Source organism: Hakea prostrata, chromosome 2 (assembly GCF_041222555.1).
Source record: "Hakea prostrata isolate BN-2017 chromosome 2, UWA_Hpros_2, whole genome shotgun sequence".
NCBI classification, from domain to species: Eukaryota; Viridiplantae; Streptophyta; class Magnoliopsida; order Proteales; family Proteaceae; genus Hakea; species Hakea prostrata.
In genome coordinates this window covers 12,752,538-12,772,162 of record NC_142601.1, presented here as the reverse complement: position 1 = coordinate 12,772,162, position 19,625 = coordinate 12,752,538, and the positions used below count along the sequence as shown (strand labels likewise).

The 19,625-nt window shown below is 39.0% G+C and overlaps 1 protein-coding gene across 1 annotated transcript; it reads left to right on the top strand.

Annotated features, from left to right (window-relative positions):
* The first annotated feature begins 172 nt into the window (after positions 1–172).
* Positions 173–19,419, top strand: LOC149023805 (glycerol-3-phosphate dehydrogenase SDP6, mitochondrial-like). Its single transcript, XM_089144295.1, has 7 exons — positions 173–701; positions 2,876–3,349; positions 10,034–10,365; positions 16,276–16,436; positions 16,780–17,038; positions 18,361–18,658; positions 18,746–19,419. Exons 1-7 carry the CDS (start codon positions 335–337, stop codon positions 18,751–18,753), a joined length of 1,899 nt encoding a protein of 632 aa, XP_089000421.1. The 5' UTR covers positions 173–334; the 3' UTR covers positions 18,754–19,419.
* Positions 19,420–19,625: the final 206 nt, after the last annotated feature.

Genomic DNA, 19,625 nt, shown 5'->3' with positions numbered 1-19,625 from the left:
TTTTCTACCGCACCCTAGATGGAATCGCATAAATGCCCTCTATTTATGCGTTAAAAAACCGCAAAACCATTTACCCCTCATGCTTGGCGTGTGATAAAATTCATAAAGAAAGGGCCTTTTTTGGAAATCTAAGAGTGAAGTGAGGAATTAGTTGATTACTCTCGACTCTTTTGAATTGAGTCCCAGCGCATTCACAGGGGTCGTGACTCGTGTTCATGTATGGACCCATGTCAGCTGCAGTTTCCATTTTTTCCATCCCTGCAAGCTGGTAATACTTCTCTTTGATCACTGAATACCAATCTGAAAAGGAGAAAGAAGAAGAAGTTGTTCTTTCATGGCAAACGCAATTAGAGTGAGGGGTTTCGGAGCTGCCATCGTTGCTGTTGCTGGAGCCTATGGTGTAATGGGGCTCAGAGACCCAATTCCAGACTTGGTTGAGAGCGATAGAGGAGAAAGCATTGAGAAATTCAGGAGAAAAATTTCTGACTTTAACGCTAACGTCCCTTCCAGGGAAGTCCAAGAATCGTCTTTGAAAGGTACAAGTGTTGCTAATCCTCTTGATGTTCTTGTCGTAGGCGGTGGCGCTACCGGCTGCGGTGTAGCTCTTGATGCTCTCTCCAGGGGCCTTCGCGTTGGGCTTGTTGAGAGAGAGGACTTCTCTTCTGGGACTTCCTCTAGGTCCACCAAGCTCATTCATGGAGGTATCTCATATCTGGATATCCTCAATTGTTGGTTTGTTTCCTTACATCTTGAATGGTTGAATTTCTAGCTGATAATCGTTCTCTTGCACTTGAAATTCTTTGCCAATATCATAATCATGCAATATGGAGAGAATATTACTTATGATGACAGTTTTTTTTTTTTTTTTCGGTAAATCACATCCTTGTTCTGTTTCAATGTAAGCATCTTGAGAAGTACTTGAATGGGAAAGAGATACAATCAATTAGTTTTTTGGGATGAAAATTAACGCAAATGTCTAATAATGCTTCCGATAAATAATAACATTCTGAAAAGGTACAATATTATGATATAAGCTGCCATGGGAGATCAAACCTACTATTACGAAATGAAGAAGGTCAAGATGTTGAGAAGCCTCAGATTGAAAACCATTTTGGGAGAAGGGACCCTGTGCGAGAATTTGAACCCCTATGCCTGGGCATGATGTGGGGTGAAATTACCACCTCACCCTCATAAAAAATTTCCAGCCTTGTTTATGCCTCCATTAAATGAGTGGACCTGTCCTTCTTAGTATGGTTCGTTTGTTTCAGCATGTAATTTTTCCTGGAAAATTTTCTGTGGTAAATTTCACTTTGTAAATGTTAAGTCTTGTATGTTTAACAATTAATGTCTTCTTCCATTAAGTAGTACTGGAACATTTTTCAACTAGTTAAAATTTTCATTTTGATTTTCTGGAGACTAAATTTTTTTTTTCAGAAAATACACCAAAGCAAACATAGCCTTGGAACAAATTAAAAAAATTAGGTAGAACAGGACTCTGGTAAAAAAGGTCAAAGGTTTGAAAATAGTTCCCCCCCATGGTAATGGAAAACTACAACCAGTAGCTGTTTTGCAGCTTATCTACTCTAAGATTCAAATATCTGATGCTATTAGGTGTTTACCTGATGTTTATTAAATTTTCCGGAGCCTCCTTTTGTTTTGACATTAAAATGATTTTACATTCAAATTTATTTCTGCCATTTGCTTTGCAATTTGTAAAATCTTCTTCAAGTAGAAGTTTTACTGGAGTAAACATCAGGAAGGTAAGATGAAAAATTTTACTGTGAAAAACAGAGTAAAATGTTCCTTGCAAATGCTTCGTGCCCCAGGGTTGTTCTGTGTGCTTTCCTTCCTGAGCAATCACTTTTGCTCAGTCACTCGATTTCTGAGGAGGAAACTGTCATCCTTCAACTTTGGTTTCTCTCCTTTCCCCACCCCGGTCGCCATTCATGATCCCTTCACTTTCACAAACCTTTCTGCAGGCCCTTGCAATCACACTTCTCAGTGAAATCCAAAGGAACACTGGAAGTAGAACCAACAGATGCAGCTTGTTGTACCTAATGCATAAACTAGCAAGTCCTTTAACAATAAGTGCAGCTTATATGGAAGGTTATGTACCATGAGCATTAAATTCGAAAATCTTACATAATATTTTCTCTCTTGGGTACAAAGATTGAAATTTTCTAACAAGTAAAATTTTACAATTGGAACAAGTGGAGCCAGAAGAATTTGGAACTTGTGATTGGGGATCTGAGCAGCCTCTATCGATCTAGGTTCCAAACCAGATCAGACGGTATTGCCTGCTATCAGACCGCACTTTCACTTTATCAAAATGGTATTGGTGCCTCATTGCCAAGCCAGTTCAGTTACAACTTGTATATTAGTTTATACTGGTTTTCCATATTAACATCCATAGATTTTGGACGGATAAAAAATTCCTTGCCAAACGAAAAAGGGAAGAGAATGGACAATCCACATACCAATTACAAGATGCTTCCTTTACAAAGGAAAGGCATAGGCCTGCTCAAAGGAAGAGGAAGGATCCCTCTCAACAACGATGGACTAAAAGGAAGGCAGGGTGTGCTGGGTATCTGTTGTTATCTGAGATTTCCACTAGGTTTTTGAATGACTGAAGGTATGTTAGGTTACCTATCAGAGAAACAGAGGTAGGTTTTTCTTGGATCTGCTGTCTTCTCTGACATCATTTCCTGGCCAGGCCATCACAAGGTGAATGAAACCTAGAATAAGGATTTGTGCCATGGGCTAGCAGCAGAGCAGGAGGAAGGGTAAGAATTGGGTGGTGTGGATAGTAATTGTGGCCAAAATGGGTATTTCATTAATTTTCCTTGGGTTCTAAATTTGTTCTCATTCTTGGCAGGGGTACGCTACTTGGAGAAAGCTGTCTTCAATTTTGACTATGGGCAACTGAAACTGGTTTCTCATGCACTTGAAGAGCGTAAACAGGTTATCGAGAATGCTCCGCACTTATGCCATGCTTTACCATGCATGACACCGTGTTTCAACTGGTTTGAAGTAATTTACTACTGGTTGGGTCTGAAATTATACGACCTGGTAGCAGGACCACGTTTGCTTCATTTATCCCGGTATTATTCTGCACAAGAATCAGTTGAACTCTTTCCAACCCTTTCAAGGAAGGTTGAGGGTAGATCCTTGAAGGGTACAGTAGTGTACTATGATGGACAGATGAATGATTCTCGACTTAATGTTGGCCTGGCATGTACTGCTGCATTAGCTGGTGCAACAGTGCTTAACTATGCAGAAGTGATTGCTTTTCTTAAGGATGAGGTTACCGATCGTATAATTGGTGCACGCATCCGTAACAATTTGTCAGGTATAAGCAGTACATGTTTTTATACATGTTATTGTCAGCTACAACAGTTTTGACTTAACTCCTTCCCTCTTCCTCGTTTCTGTTTTTGCATTTGGGTAAGTTTTTTTTCCATGTGATTAATGTTCTTTGTCTTAATATGTCAATTTCTAGTTTCTTTCTCTCTAAGATCAATTAAAATATTGATGAAAATTCCTGAATACTTGAAAGGTTTAAAATAACGCTCTAAACATGTTATTGTCAGCTATGATGTATGGTGCAGAGTGTTGGACTGTTGAGAAGCATCATATAGATAAACTTAGTAGAGTAGAATGAGGATGCTAAGATGTATAAGTGGCAAAATAAGGAAGGATAAGGGAAATAATGATCATATTAGAGCTGGTTTTGGAGTAGCTCTGATAAATGATAAGCTATGAGAAACGAGATGGCATGGCCACATTCAAACCTTTAAATGTCCTTGTGCGCAGAAGCGATTTAACCTAGCTTGAAGAAATTAGAAGAATTAGAGGCAGACCTAAGATAACCTTAAGAGAATCTGTGAGAAAGGATATGTGTAGGCCTCGTATCTGGTATGGCCTCAAAAAGAGCTGATTGGTAGGCCATAATCCATTATCCATGTAGCCGACTCCGTTTAGTTGGGATAAACCTTCTTCTTGTTGTAAAATATTTTCATGCAAACTGTTCAACTTTATGGTTTCCTAATTCAGTGACTGTCAGTATTGAGGTTGACCACTGCTTGAAGTCTTTTAAGTAATTCAGGATTAAATATTTTACAATTAAGAAAATAGCTTGAAAATTTTATTAAGTAAATCTCTTCCATTCAACATAGTCAAGATGTGACTCTTTTGTGCTTGATATTGAAGCATTTCCCGTGCTTCTTTTAATCAAATGACAATGACAAAAGGAAAAATTATAACAAAATAAAATAAAATTGTGGAGAGTTTTCCAAAAGTTTGGTGATTTAATTTGTCCATTTGAATTCCATGGATTTTTGTTTTGAAGTAACTATCTGTGATGAATGTGGTCTTATAAGTAACCGTTAAAAGTATGTTAAAAATAAAAATGTTTGCTAATATTCTATAAAGTCAAAACCAAGAACTAAGATCTCCTTTTTGGAAGGCCATTTCAGCTAGATTAAAATTTTGCCAAAACATTGTATTCTTCTATTTAGTTTTCCTTGGCCATCTTGGTGTGTAAAATGCCAAAAATACCATACTGAAATAACTGAAATTTTTTCGAAATTCTGAAATGAGATGACTGAAATTTACAAAATTTCACTAAAATTTCTAAAGTTTGAAAATATTGCTTTGTTTTCTTTTCCATTTTTGAAGTGTGTGTCGTTTCAGCTCAACCATAGTGTTCTTTAACTTTTGAGATTTTATTAAGCTTTTTAGGGTTATTGTTAGGTACTTGTATCTAATTAACACAGTAGAAGCAAATAAACAACCACACATATCACAGAGAGACACCACGATTTTATTTGGTTCGGTCCTAAGACCTACATCCAAGGATAAGTGCTAAGACTCATTAGATATGCACATTTCAATATCAAAGAAAAGGTTACAGCCCTAAGGAACTTACCTCTCTAACTCTCAAAAGAATATACAAGAACACAGTAGAAACCAGGTAGGTCAAACCTCATCCACTCCCAATCCCAGTGACTGTTCCAAGCATAGATAACACCAGCAAAGAAGTTCTAATCCATGCTCAAGATTAAGCCAAAATCACCATCTAAACTCCATCACATATGAGAGAACACTAGAGAGGCAGCAAGAACCAGATAAGACTTTAGAGAACTCGCACAATACCAAGGACAAAGAAGATGAGAGGAATGAAACCCTAAAAGCCTTAATAGGTTATCTATACAAACCACCAAAAGGACCATACTACCCTTTAAAACAAATACATAAGGCATTGTATGCTAATCTAAATGAAAAAGACATATATGCCCCTGTATGCATCACTCTACAACAGATATAAGGAGTGTCTTCCCATAAAAAAAATAAGTGCTCAAGGTTTAGTGGTTCCATTTTAGTTGAAGCCGTATAGAATTAGAATCAATAGGAGGCTTTTTACATTTGCAATTTTTCCATTATATTTGCTGAAGTGACCATTATCTTGCATATCCTGTCTGAAATGAGTTTGTTATGTCTAATTGTAATTGCATTTCTTTTAAGGAAGTGGGCCTTTGCATGCCCTGAACTTGAAGTAGAACATCATCCCTCCAGTAATTGCTACATTGTATTTTAGGTAGAAATGTTGTGTATAGGTGACTGTGAACACACCTAGTATCTTTTTTGATAATTGAGAGCTGACTCATGATTTCATTTTATGGATGAAGGAAGCTGACTCTCGATTGATTAAATCCTAATCAGCATGTGCAACTTTTTTCCTGTTTTGCATGGATTGGGGTGGGGTGGAGCTTTCTTTCTTTTTTTTTTTTTTTTTTGGGGGGGGGGGGGAAGGCTTCCAAAGATAATAACTACTTGTAGGAAAATAGAAAATTAAGAGGCTTAAGAAGTTGGAGATTCAACAACTCCTTCATCACATATTCACATAAGAAACCTGGAAAACTAAATACTCAAACATCCATAGCCCATGAAGTTGGAGGTGAAAGGACTCATTGTAATTGCATACAAAACCCTGGGAAAGTTAAGGGAGGAAAAGTGTGTTTTGTATTTTTTATGGGGTGTGATGGGGGTGAAAAGAAACAAACTCCCACTAGGCAGTCCAGTCATGCGGGTAAAGGAAGGTTGAGATCTAAATCCCACACAACAGCAGTGGAATTGTTCCTTGGGTGTCAACAATCAGTTTGAAGGTAGAGAAGTGGAGTTTGGTGAAAACATTTAAAGGAAATGTCATGTAAACTAAATCCATGGCCACCTAATGAGGGCCCAAAGGGTTTACCAGCACCTTACTACCCTAACAGGGACTCGAGTAATTTTGTCCAACTATAGGGTTGGTTTGGTAATTTTGTCAATTTTCTTGGTGTCTTAGGTCAAGGCAGAGTTAGTCCAATTTATTGTTTTGACTCAGGATATATTTTTGTTTTCTGATTTGGATTAGTATTTCGTGAGTTATTGTAGAGTCCTTTTCTAGGTGTGATTCCCAGTTATGTTGGGATCCCCTAATATGAATCTACTATTTATTAGGACTGCATATCTATTGTTAGAATCCTATTTGGATCTCTCTACAGTAATTTTTTTTTTTGGGGGGGGGGGGGGGGGGATGAATGAATAATTAAAGTAAATTGCAAGAAACAACAAAGAGGGAAGGGGGGAAGCCAGAGGGAGGCCAAAAAGAGGAATCAAGACCTCAGGAGACAACAATGAGCTTGTTCCTTAGGGTATCAACAACCAGAGGGGGAATAGGCCGGAGACTAGAAGAAACATCAAAACTGATGGCTTTCCAAATCAAGTCTAGGGATCGAGATTTGGAATTCCATCTCCTAAGGTTGCGCTCCCACCACAGGTGGTGAATAGTGGCACTGAAGACCAACTTACTGACCCGATCACAAGTAGAAGAGCCCGAAAAGTTTCTCAAAATCTAAGCCAATCTCGAGTAAAACCAAAAGAGCGTCTCAAACGGGTCCAAATGGAGGCTAAGACTTTTCCCCAAAGGAGACGTGAGAAGGGGCAGGTGAATAAGAGATGCTCAAGGTCCTCTGAACCATTCCAGCAAAGGATGCAAATTAAGGTTTACAGGGATGTGATGGCTAGTAAGAATAGCTTGGGTAGGGAGGCCTAGGTTGAGGGCTCTTCAGAGGGTTAGGGAGAAGGGGAGCGAAGTAATATCCAGGCCAAGGAAATGGAGAAGGTTTTGGAGGAGGAGGTGGTCCAGATAGTGACGTCATGGGGAATATCCAAGAGAGGAAGGAGGGAAGACCAAACTTGAGTGAGATAGGGGTGGGGGATGGGGGATCAAGAACCACGGGCAATGAAGAAATAAAGGGAGTTGATATAGGGATACGAGACTCATAAACAGTGCATGGGCCCAAGAAGGTGAAAAGGATACCCATTGGATGCCACGGGTTAAGCCAGCGGGAAATGGTATCTAAGGAAATGTAGATACTAGAGGAGATTTGGGTGGAGATGGTGGAGAGGGCGAGAGGTCTAAGAAGGAGGAGTTTCCTCCAGACCAAGAAGCGTTGGGGGGATCGGGACAGTCCAGATGGAGTCAGATTTTGAGAAGGTAAGAGTGAATCCAATTAACCCAAATAGAGTCATGCCTTGAAGCAATCTTCCAGGTGATTTAAAGGAGAGATGCCATATTTACATCTTGGATACAGCAAATACCCAAACCACCCTCTCTAGAGTAAGTTATTATAGAGTGCTTGTTTATGTTCGAGGTTGTTAGTCAAGTCAGAGTCCTAATTAGAGTTAGAAAGTCAAGTTGAAGTAATTAGGTTTCTTAGTTTGAGTCCCATTTTGTTTCTTATTTAAGGTTATAAATATCTGGTTTCTTATTTGCTTACTCTGTAATCGACAAGTTGAGTTGAATAACATTTTTGAGTTTGGAGGAAATCCAAGTCATGGCTTTGTTGGGAGGAGCATGACAGCATTAAGAGTTTTTCTTCTTCAATTTCCAGCAGCACTTCAACCATAACAGCATCCTTCCCTTCTTCTACAAGTAAGTACAGCCCCTCCCCTCTCCATTCCAGCCTCCTTCTCCCTCTCCCCTAACCCATGCAAGTCTTCCCACCCTTCCCCTTCTTCCCAGATATCCATAACCTCTTCCCAACCCTACGGCTCTCTTAGAATCCATCCCCTACCCTCCCCCAACTCTAAACTTTAATACAGCCCTCACCCTTCCCCTTTCTTCTTCTTTTCTAGCCTGTGGCAGCACAGGAAAACCAGAAAACCTAAACCCAGAATTTTACCTAACCGTAGAACACCTATATTTTTCCTACCCGAATTCCATTCACCTCACCCTTTTCGAATTAGTTTCTCCAACCCATTTCCTACACTCGATCCTAACTCCAGGCCAATCCAAGAATTCTAAACCCTATAGGACTCTTCAAACCTATTAACCCATCCTAAACCAACTTGGACTGACCTAAACACACTAGAACTAACCTGAAAATATAAAATAGCAACAACAGCCCCTTTCCAAGCCCAACTTAAGCCCTCAAATGTCATTTCTAAGCCCTAACCTGGAATTATAGTTCTGGAAATTCAAGACAGCAGAAGCCGAACCCTAGTAGCATTCATCCCAAGCTCTAAAACTTCTGAAACTTAAGCCTACAATTACTACCAGACCTGAAATAGTTAGAGCTAGGATACAAGCTTCAAAACTCAATTCCCTTTGTTTCTAAGCCTGGCCAAACCCTTTTAGAACCCTTTTAGGTTATCCCCCCGGGGGGGCCCCCTTGGGGGGGGGGGGGGGGGGGGGGGGGGGAAAAGGGGGGGGTGGGGCCCCCAGGGGGGGGGGGGGGGGGGGCCCCCCCCCCCCCCCCCCCCCACGGCCCCCCCCCTGTTTTGTTACTTTAAACCCTAATTCCTCCAAGAAATCTCCTATAAGACCGCTGGTTCTCTGAGAGAGGATCCTGGACTGAGCCTAAATCTAGGGCTACATCATTACTAGGTAAAACCCTGGAATTTGGGTTAACATCAAAATGGCTTGCCAATTCAAATCTAAGGAACAAGATTTGGAGGTCCATCTACAGTAAATTCTGCCTCATCCAAATGTGAGAGATCCAGCTGTGAACATAAGGTTACCTGATATATATCATATAGACTGCCTGAGAAAGGCCAACTTAACCAAATTCACTCCCAATCAATGGTAATGGGTTTCCTATTCTAATCAGAAACACTGCTTATTGGGTGAACACCTGTGGCAAAGGCTTTTGCACAGGTAGAGTCCCCCCTGCTGGGGGGGGAGGGGGGAGGGAGCAATATTCCTACGCAATCTTACCCCAGCAATTTTTGTGATCAGAAATAGTGCTTATAGCTTTTTCACAAATGGTGAGGGAAAGGGGGCATGCAAAGGAAGATGGTCGATGTCCTTAAAACTATTCCCACACAGGATGCAGGTTGAGGGAACTGGGATATGCTGGGTGAGAAGGAAGATGTGGTGGGTAAGCAAATCTGAAGGGTCCTGTGATCTGCAAAACTGTGTTTATGACCAGGTAGCCATACAATTCTGAACCAAGGGACAAAGGGAGGGGTTGCTTAATGATGCCTAATAAAATCTGAAGCCAACAAGGTGCTACAGGCTCTTTAGGGATTGGGAGCCAACCAACTTTATCTCATCAAGTTGAGGACAGCGTGTCCATGATGTCTAAACAATGTTATTAATTTCATCTAGTTAATGAGGCCAATAAGTGTACCTATGTATCTGACATGGTTAAGGGTTGTCCAATGTGACCCTTCTATGAATATTATTTGGGTTTGTACCAAAAACTGGTAACATTGCTTGACATGGACCCTGAAGTGGCATTTTCAAATTCCAGGACAGCAGAATTATGAGATGGAGTTTCCTCGTCATGTAGGATCTTTTTCTTGCATGATGAGATGCCACATACAATGTTACCATTATTCAAAATATTTGTTAGTATCCTGTGTATGCATCGTAGAGCTCAATATATTTGGTTTTGTCACCATTCTGGAACTTTCCATTTGTCTGTTTGATGGGAGGAAAATTTTGTTTTGGTTGTAATGATTCTTGCTACCCATCATGGCGCATCAGGAAAAGAGTTCGATGCATATGCCAAAGTAGTCGTGAATGCTGCTGGTCCATTTTGTGATTCTGTGCGGAGGATGGCTAACAAAGATGCACCAGCCATGATCTGTCCCAGCAGTGGTGTTCATGTTGTTCTCCCAGATTACTATTCTCCTGAAGGGATGGGTTTAATCGTTCCAAAAACTAAGGATGGACGTGTGGTCTTTATGTTGCCATGGCTAGGAAGAACAATTGCAGGAACTACAGACTCCAGTACTACAATCACAATGCTTCCAGAACCTCATGAAGATGAAATACAATTTATCTTAGATGCAATATGTGATTACCTTAAAGTCAAGGTTTGAATTCTCTTAACCATGTTTCTTGGTTGGCATTTCATAGATTTGGCTTTGTTTGGTTTCAAGTAAAGGAAGTGAAACCACTTTGAAAATAAAAATAAGTTATTTATTTATTTTATTTTATCACAATTGTATAACCTATTTTTTAACTCTAAGCATATCCGATTAGCTTCTTTTTCATATCTACGATTTATTTTACTTTTCATATGAAGGGAATTGTATTTTGGGGTGAATTAAATTATAATCAGGAATTGGATTCCAAAGTGATGTGATCTAATAACCAAAGTGTTCTTTTTTTTTTTTTTTTTTTTTGGATTTTGTTACATCATAATAATGCGACACAAATCACACAATGATCTGAAAATTTCTTACTTTGCCGTTAATTTGATTTATTTCCCTGACCTTTTTTCCTTGCAAAGTAACACAGTCACAGTGAATCGTTCACGCTTTGCTTTGCATGCAATATTCCCTTTAATGACTTGCAGGCTCTTTATTGCTTTAGAACTTTAGTGTTGAATTACATCATTCTTTTTTTTTTGGTGTTTCTGGCTGGTATCCGTCCAGAATAATGGATTCTAGTGAGTCCATTCGCATATCTACGCAGTACCATCTGTCACGAAACTGAAATATTTTGTTGAAATAGGAGGTGAAATTTTCTCTATTGCTCTGGAACTAAGAGAATGGTCATGCTGGGGCCAAATAGTGGAAATTTTCCCTTTCATTTTACATGGTGCCTATTCAAACATGATTACAACCCTCTCTCCTTGTCTATTCTCCCAGTTTGGGGTTTTGGTGATGAATATTCACCCAAAAAGGTAAAATAAATACATGTTTGAATCATAAGCATGGTTCAACTAAGTCTAATAGAAAAGACTGAATCAACCTCCATGGAATTTTAATTATAATTATATATGAATTGGCTTATTGGAAAGAAGTCAAAATTGAGTTGGAATTAGTATTGTTGATCTCTAACCATGATCATTATACTTGTGGGGGGGGGGGGGAATTTTTTTTATTATTATTATTTAAATTGTTACCTGGTTCCCCTTGGACAGTTTGTAGAATGTAACCTTCCTGTCTTTGTGTCATGCATTTTCTATTTGGTATTGAAATTGAAACCAAATTGCTATTGCCCTTGCTCAAATAAAATTTCTGATTTGGGCAGAAGGTTTTCCTTTATATTAGTTATCTATATTGTTAATATTGATTTTCTGATAAGGAAAAAGACGTAGCAGTTAACGCTCCAATGATTGAAATATAACATGAAGTCAAGTCCAAACGACCATGGAAGAGCTGTTGCCCATGTCAGTGAAAGTAACTTTAGAAGAGACTGCTAAAGACAGCAAGGCTGGAACAATGGAAGATGATGATGAGACTCAAGCCCTTGGTGAAAAGGTTGCCAAAGCTGAAAATGGTGCTACAAAAGCTTGCAAAGACATGATTGAAACAATGCCAGCTAGCCTAAAGAAGGCCCTACATTGCGTGAGATTTGAATGGTCCAGGCTACTACACACATGTTACTTCCCCCCCCCCCCCCCACTACCGAGTTCAAGGACGAATGTTTTTCAAGATGGGGAGAGTTGATGCAGATCTGTCACCAAATTGGCCAACTTCCTGTTGAAATCAACTTTGGGTTGATAAATATGGATGTTGGGCCTTTGTTCAGTAGGTTTATGTGGTCATGGGCCTACTCAATGGGCCCATAAGTTTAGTTTGGGTCAACTATGAAAATAGGTTTTCATTTTAGTTTTTAGTTGGTCTAATTATGTAATTTTTGCCCAACTGAAGTTATAAGGGCAGAATAGTCTTTCATATTTTAGTTTAGTTTTGAGTAATGCCTGAGTCAGTCTAGGATATGATAAGGAGTCCTTTTAAGTTTAGTTATAAGAGTTTATTTGAATTTGGATTAGTATGTTTAGTACCACTAAGAGAGTTAGTTGCCAAGTCCTAATTTCACTGGGACTTCCTGTGCAAGGCTATAATAAAGCCCTGAGCATGTAACCGAGGACAAAAATTCAGAATACAATTAATAAAGAGTGTGTTGCTGCCTAAGAGCAAGGTGTTAGTGGAACTTATCATCACTGGTAAGGGACATTGTTCTTTTTTGAAGGATTCTCCTTCTGTAGTGCTTGTAGCCTACCTCCACTTCTTTCCGTCTCCATCTTACAGGTAAGTGACAAGTCAGCACTTATCTCATTCCCCTTCCACTCTTTTAATTTTCTGTTTTGAACCCTACCCCATTCAACTACTTCTTTTCTCCATAAACTGTAGACCACCTAAATCCCCAAACCTTATCCTAGCCCTCCTTGGCTGCCCTAAGTTCCCAAACCCTATCCTAATCCCTAATCCGTTTGCTACCTTATATTCTCAAACCCTCCGTAGATCCTTAAAACCCTAAGTCTAAAACCATAAAAACCTAGTCCTAGATTCCAAAACCCTAACCCTAAAATTGGGAAACCTAACACTATATTTGTTCAAATCCTAGTCCGAGACCCTTGGTACTTAACCAAAATTCCAGCATTTAAAGGGAATAAAACCAGCTTTTTGGTACCTGAAATATTAAGGACCTGAACTCACCAAATATTTCTGCTTCAAGGACCCTGTTTGGAAATAGAAACTTTTCAAGCAAGAACTGGAAATATTAAATCTATGCAATTGCAATTTTTGTTTCCAAACACCCCTTAAAACAGTCCCTTAAACCCAACTACACCCAGTTTTGCTTCAGGAAATAGACCCAACAACTTTGTTGATGCATCAAAAGTGTTTGATAAATTTTTTTACATTGCAATTTAGCTGCAAGAATGTGAAATGGATGGTTTAATAAAATTTATGAACATTTTTGCTTTTGGGGTGGGCGATTCCCTAATATGATAAATAAGATCTGATTTATAATGTAGTTTGACCCTAAACTAAAACTTGAACCCGTTCTGGCCGAAAACCCTTAAAACCCTAATTTGAACCTCAAGCTAAGGTTGGTTTTGATAAGATCCTAGAAGAATTGACCCTTATTCATTTAAGGCTACATCAACTGCTAGATACCATTGGCTCCTATTTTAGCTAGATGTGAAGAATGCTTTCCTTAATGGGATCTCCACGAGGAAGTCTATATGGAGCAACATTTAGGGTCTATTGCTCAGGGGGAAATGGTTTGGTATGTCATTTGAAGAAGTCACTATATGGTCTAAAACAACCACCATGTGTATGGTTTGGCCAGTTTACCTCAGTTGGACAAAGTTTGGTATGACTTGATGTGATAGTGATCACTCAGTGTTGTTATGTTATTCTAGTATAGGGGAGGATATTCTTGATTGTGTATGTAGATTACATTATTATTATTAGAGATGATTCAGCTAATATTGATGCATTAAAGACTTACTTGCAGAAACAAATTGATGCTAAAGACTTGGGGAGGTTTAGGTATTTCTTGGGAATTGAAGTGGCCCAGTCCTAGGAGGGAAATCTCCCACCCCCCTCACTGCAACTATGCGACTGGCTTACTATTTGAAATACGGATCCTTGGTATAAAGCCTTTGAATAGTCCAATGGATCCAAATATGAAACTCATGCCTACAGATGGAGATGCTCTTGAAGATCCAAAGAAGTATCAAAGGTTGGTAGGAAAGCTAAACTATTTTTTTGTGACTCGACCTAACGTTACCTTTTCGATTAGTTTGTGAGTTAGTTTTTATCTTGTCCTCGGACCACTCATTTGGATGTAGTTATGCACATATTGAGGTATCTTAAGAAAGCTCCTAGATGTGGGCTCCTTGACACAAATCATGGCCACAAGAGAGTTGAGGGATAATCTAATGCAGATTGAGTTGGTTCACCAACTAATAGAAGGTCTACTAAAGGCTATTGTACCTTTATTAGAGGAAATCTTTTGTCTTGGAAGTGTAAGAAGCAGACACTAGTTGCTCGATCTAGTGCAGAATCAAAGTATCGTTCTGTAGCATTTGCCACATGTGAATTAATGTGGATTAAAGAGTTTTTGGGAGAGCTTGGCATTAATCATGAATCATCTGTCTCTTAGTTGTGATAATCAGGCTGCCATCCACATAGCATCAAATCCTGTTTTTCATGACTGTATGAGGCATATTGAAGTATGCTATTAGTTTGTTCGTGAGAAGCTATGGCAAGGACTGATATCCACTTGTCATGTTCAAAGTGGGGAACAATTAGCTGACTTATTCACTAAATCTTTGGGGGATAGATAGAGTGACCTATATTTGTAACAAGCTGGAATGTTTGATGTTTATTCTCCATCTTGAGGGGGAGTGTTAAGGAAATTTGTTAGGAGACGAGGTCATAATAGGAATCCACTAGATCTCTCGAGATTTAGCTCTTGCGCTAAATCTCAAGAGAGATCCTAGCGGTAGTTAGAGTTTACTTTAGACTCCGTTGCGAGATCTCTATTTCCTTTTTTATGTATCTAACTTTTCTTCTATATAGTGGAAATTGTTCTTTGAGGTTTCTCACATCTAGGATGAGATCTCTTACAATATTTCTCAGATCTTCTTCTTCCTCTCGTTCTCTAGCTCTGTATCTCTCTCTTTTGTTGATCTTTTATGGGGGAAAAAGTTGGAACAGAAGATATATCAGAACTGATAAATTTGAATTAGCAGAGGGAGATGGAGATATTAGGGTAAGATGGCTAAATAAAATGGAAGTGTCTATAAGCTCTTTTGAGGGTAGACTCAGGGGCTAGGACACCAGCATATGGATGGGTTGGGGGACAACGTGGTGCCAGTTCAAGCTGCAGTGAGGGATAGGGGCGGGTTAGTGGCATGGAAGAAGAAGTATAGAGGAGGAGGAGGAGGACCAGTGTGGCTGCAGGAAGAAGGACAAATGGTGGCTGGGATCCACTAAGTAGGGAGGTGGAGATATAAGGGTAAAATGGCCAAGTAAAATGGAAGAGAAGAGAAAGGAGTTGCACCCTGATGAGCAAATCTGGGAAATAGAAGAGAAAAAGGAGGGAGGGAAATCATGATTTATTATGTTGAAGGGAGATCAATTGAAGGGTATAGTAGTCTTTTCCAGTTAGAAGATATATACAAGGTTATAATGGCAATTTTGACCATCAAGAGTATAATGGTCTTTTCTTCTTTCCAACTAACAGTTCTACCAGTAGAGGCAGCGATTGCCAATTGGGTAAACTTTTGGGGTGTCCCGGAATTTTCCCTAATTAAGATGTGTGTCATGTGTCAGTGCAACATTCCTTGCTTCATTTTGCTCCCTGATTCTTCTCTGTTAGCTCTTGGTATCCTTGGAGAAGTTGGTAGGACTGTCTTTTGTTTCTAAGATGTTCCCTGATGAATGGTCTTCTCTTAATGGTTGCAGCAAGAAGAGAAGGGAGAGGGGTTTGGTGGGACTGTATTGGTTTGGTTCCTGTCTTTTTTTTTTTTTTTTTTTTTTTGGGGGTGCCTGTGTGTATGTCTGACCATGTGTTGGAATGCTGATTTCTTATGTTTTTCTCCTACTTTTAAGGGACAGCTAAACATCCATTTTCAAAACTACATCGGGAAAAGTAAAAAGCTCATGCTATTCATTATCTGTATGGGGGCAAAGAAGGAAATGAAAATGATTAATTAATTTTATCAACAACATCTTTAATTAATATATTTTAATCTTTTTCCTTGTATTGTTGTTGCTCTCTTTTCTCCTCTGACTGTGATCCCCTAGGGTATGACATTTTGATCATAGATATTGTTTGAAACCATAATGCATCATCACCTATTCTGTACTCAGTTTGATTTCGTTATTGGAACATACAAGCAGTATATTTTTATGTTGATCGTGTAATATGTACAGCTTTGCGGTTTATCTGTTCCTAGTGTTGTTGTAAAAAAAAAAAAAAAAAAAAAAGAACTTATGGTAATTGTTACCAGGTCTTTTCACGTGAACTCTCAGGTTCGTAGAATGGATGTTCTTTCTGCTTGGAGTGGCATACGTCCTCTGGCAATGGATCCTTCAGCAAAGAACACAGAGAGCATTTCTAGAGATCATGTTGTATTTGAGGATTACCCTGGTTTGATCACCATTACAGGTGGAAAATGGACTACTTACCGCAGGTAATATCAATCTGAAGGTGATATTACCTTTGTGTTTTTACAGAAATGTCTGGAAGGAGTATAAAGGGAGAGAAAATCTGGATGTAGTACCATAAAATAATGGATGACTAGTGTCAACAGGGAAATATTTATGTCACATGTATAGGGGCCTTTTCTTATCCTCATGGCTCATGCTTTCATGGCTATCTGGCATTCCTATAAAATTTTATTGTTGTGCAAAGATGCTATTCCCTGTAATCTTTTGTTGTGGTTACATTTCAGCTAGAGAACTGCTCATAATTTATTATTGTTATTATTATTTTTTGGCATTTTCTTGTGATACGCTTGCTACAACCTGTTTCAGCATGGCAGAAGCTGCAGTTGATGCAGCTGTAAAGTCTGGTAAGTTGAGCCCAACCAATGGCTGTCTGACCAACAACCTAAAGATTGTTGGAGGAGATGGGTGGAATCGAGCTTTTTTTACAGTGCTTGCTCAACAATTTGTTCGTATGAAGAGGACAGCTGGTGGTAAAGTTGTTCCTGGGGAAATGGACAGTGCTACAGCCAAACATTTAGCTCATTCTTATGGTACTTTGGCACTAAAGGTTGCTGCCATAGCTCAGGTTTCACCTTGTACCTCTTTTATTCTTTAGATTGTTGTAGCTGCATATGATTGTTTTTTGCACAAGATACTAGGAATAGACAACAATGCACAGGTAACAGAATAAATACAGGTAACAGCATATTATTTTTAGTTTAGCATTTGAATGATTGATATGCAATCATTTCTTAATTGAAATTATCATTTCCTAATTTCTTTTGGAAACATCAATATTTGTGTTGTACTGTTGCTTAATGAAAAAGATTGTGCATCTGAGTGGCATAGCAACTGAAAATCCAGTAAGATAAAATAATCCTAACTTTATTTTTGTAACTCTGGCTGTCTTAACTAGGGATGCCCAATGGGGTGAGTCAAATCCATGATTTCTGTTGCCTTCACTATTGATTTAGGGTTGTATTGGAACCATACAGAACTACGACTAATTCTCATATGCAAGAACCCTTTGGCTCCTGGCGTGCTTTGCCTTCCATTGCAGGTGTCACTGTCTTCTTATATAACTGCTAGTCTCTTGCATGCTACATAACCCAGGGTGGGTTTCTCTTGATTTGAATTTAATAGGGAAGGGCTTGGTTGGTGAACGCACCTGAACTTTTCCCACCGTGTGTGCCCTGGGTTGGTCTGTAACTCTGTATGAAACTTTTGGTCATTCACTTGACCGGTTTCTTTTCATCTGATACACAAGATTTTGTACGCCTTATATTTTTACTTAATTTACTAATTTTATATCATGCATTAATCGGATTACTAAAAATGAGATGAGGGTCTTGATTTAGTTAGAGAGAGGTCGGCTGGTAACAGCTCTGGTTATACGATTTTCTTAGAAAAAGGTGTTTGAGGTGGGCATGACCTTGTTCAACAGGTATCATCGGATGCCCTAGCTCGAAGGAGCAGCCTGGTCCTGATTTAGGGTACTAGGAGAGTTAGAGGCTGGCCTAAGATGACAAAAGAGAAGTGGTGAAGAAAGACATGCTTATCTTGGGTCTTGATCATTGTCTGATTTCTAATAGAGCCAAAAGCAAAGATCCAGTGGTTGACCCTAGATAGTTAGGCTTTGTTTGCTTTGGTGCTTTTGTAATATACTTCTTTCTCGAGGCCTGGTGGTCATTGTTGAGCAGTTAAGATAAAGTTTGGAGCTAAGTTGGGTCGATGCCATAGAGTTTGTATTTGTTGTGTTCTCTTTGCCTTTATATTTTTAATTTCAAGTTTATTCTGGGATCCATCTACCAACCCATCTAATTGGGATAATGCTTTGTGGTTGTTGAATTTGGGAGCTTAATTTCTTCTGAGGTTAAGCTTCATCATACAATTTTTTCAATTTTCCAGAATGAAAGTCTAGGGAAGAGACTTGCTCATGGATATCCATTTCTAGAAGCGGAGGTTGCATATTGTGCTAGGCATGAGTACTGCGAGTCTGCTGTTGATTTCATTGCTAGGAGATGTAGACTTGCTTTTCTAGACACTGATGCAGCAGGCCGAGCATTGCCGCGTGTAATTCAGATACTGGCTACTGAACACAAGTGGGATAGGTCGAGGAAGAAGGTTGAGTTACAGAAGGCTAAAGAATTCTTGGAAACATTTAAATCATCTAAAAATGCTCAATTCTATGATGGAAAACTCACAGGCAAGTATAACCATTTGACTACTACTGACTTCCTTCTTTCAATATTTATTACTTAGAACTGATGGGTCACTTGTATTGATTTATCAGGATCATGAACTGAATTATGATGAACCATAGCGGAGGGGAGTTACTAGTTCCCGTATGATTTGGTTCCTAGCACATCTGATTGGTAAGAGATCATCAAACTCCTTTGGTGCAGACAGGTTTGTTTTTCTTGGAAGCCATAACTCAGGTTGCTGCGACAACTGGGTGTACCACATTCTCATTATCTGCTTTGTTCTTTTGAGATTCCCTGCTATTAGGTAACAGAGTGATCAGCTTTGCTTGATGCCTTTCCTGGAAGATTTTATTCTCTCAAACTAGGGTCTTAAATATCATGGCTCAGATTGATATTCCATTTGTTCTCATTCTGCATTTTAGGGTTCTTGTAGATGCACTCTGTGAACCAAATCATCCAATCAACTGCAATGGTGTATCCATAAAGTAATTCTCTTAACCCTGAAGGAATGGATTAATTACCCTCATATCTTGTTATAGACTGAACCTGATTCTCTCGTAACATGTTCCAGTTTGCTGCTTAGAGTTTATTGTCGGTGTTGCCCTGTTTGAAGTCAAATAATTATCAATGTAAAGGTAGATAATTTAATTAGCAATGTAAAGGTTGTTATTGACAGGAAGTTCCTTCTCTTCCCTGAAACTTCGGAAGACATGGACTTGACTTGTACTTTTGCTAATTTTGGAATCGATACAATTTCATGGTGTCTTCTGGAGAGTAACAGTTGAACACAGTATTAAAGGTGGAGATCCACACAAAAAAAAAGGGGGGGGGGAGAAGAAGAAGAAGCAGCAGCTAGATCAGGAAAAGAATAAAGAACTACAAATTATTAGGTTTTACTTTGTTTTTGTTTTCCACTTGTTATTCTTGTAAAGGGCTACTTGTTTTGGAATTCGTTTTTTATACTTGAAG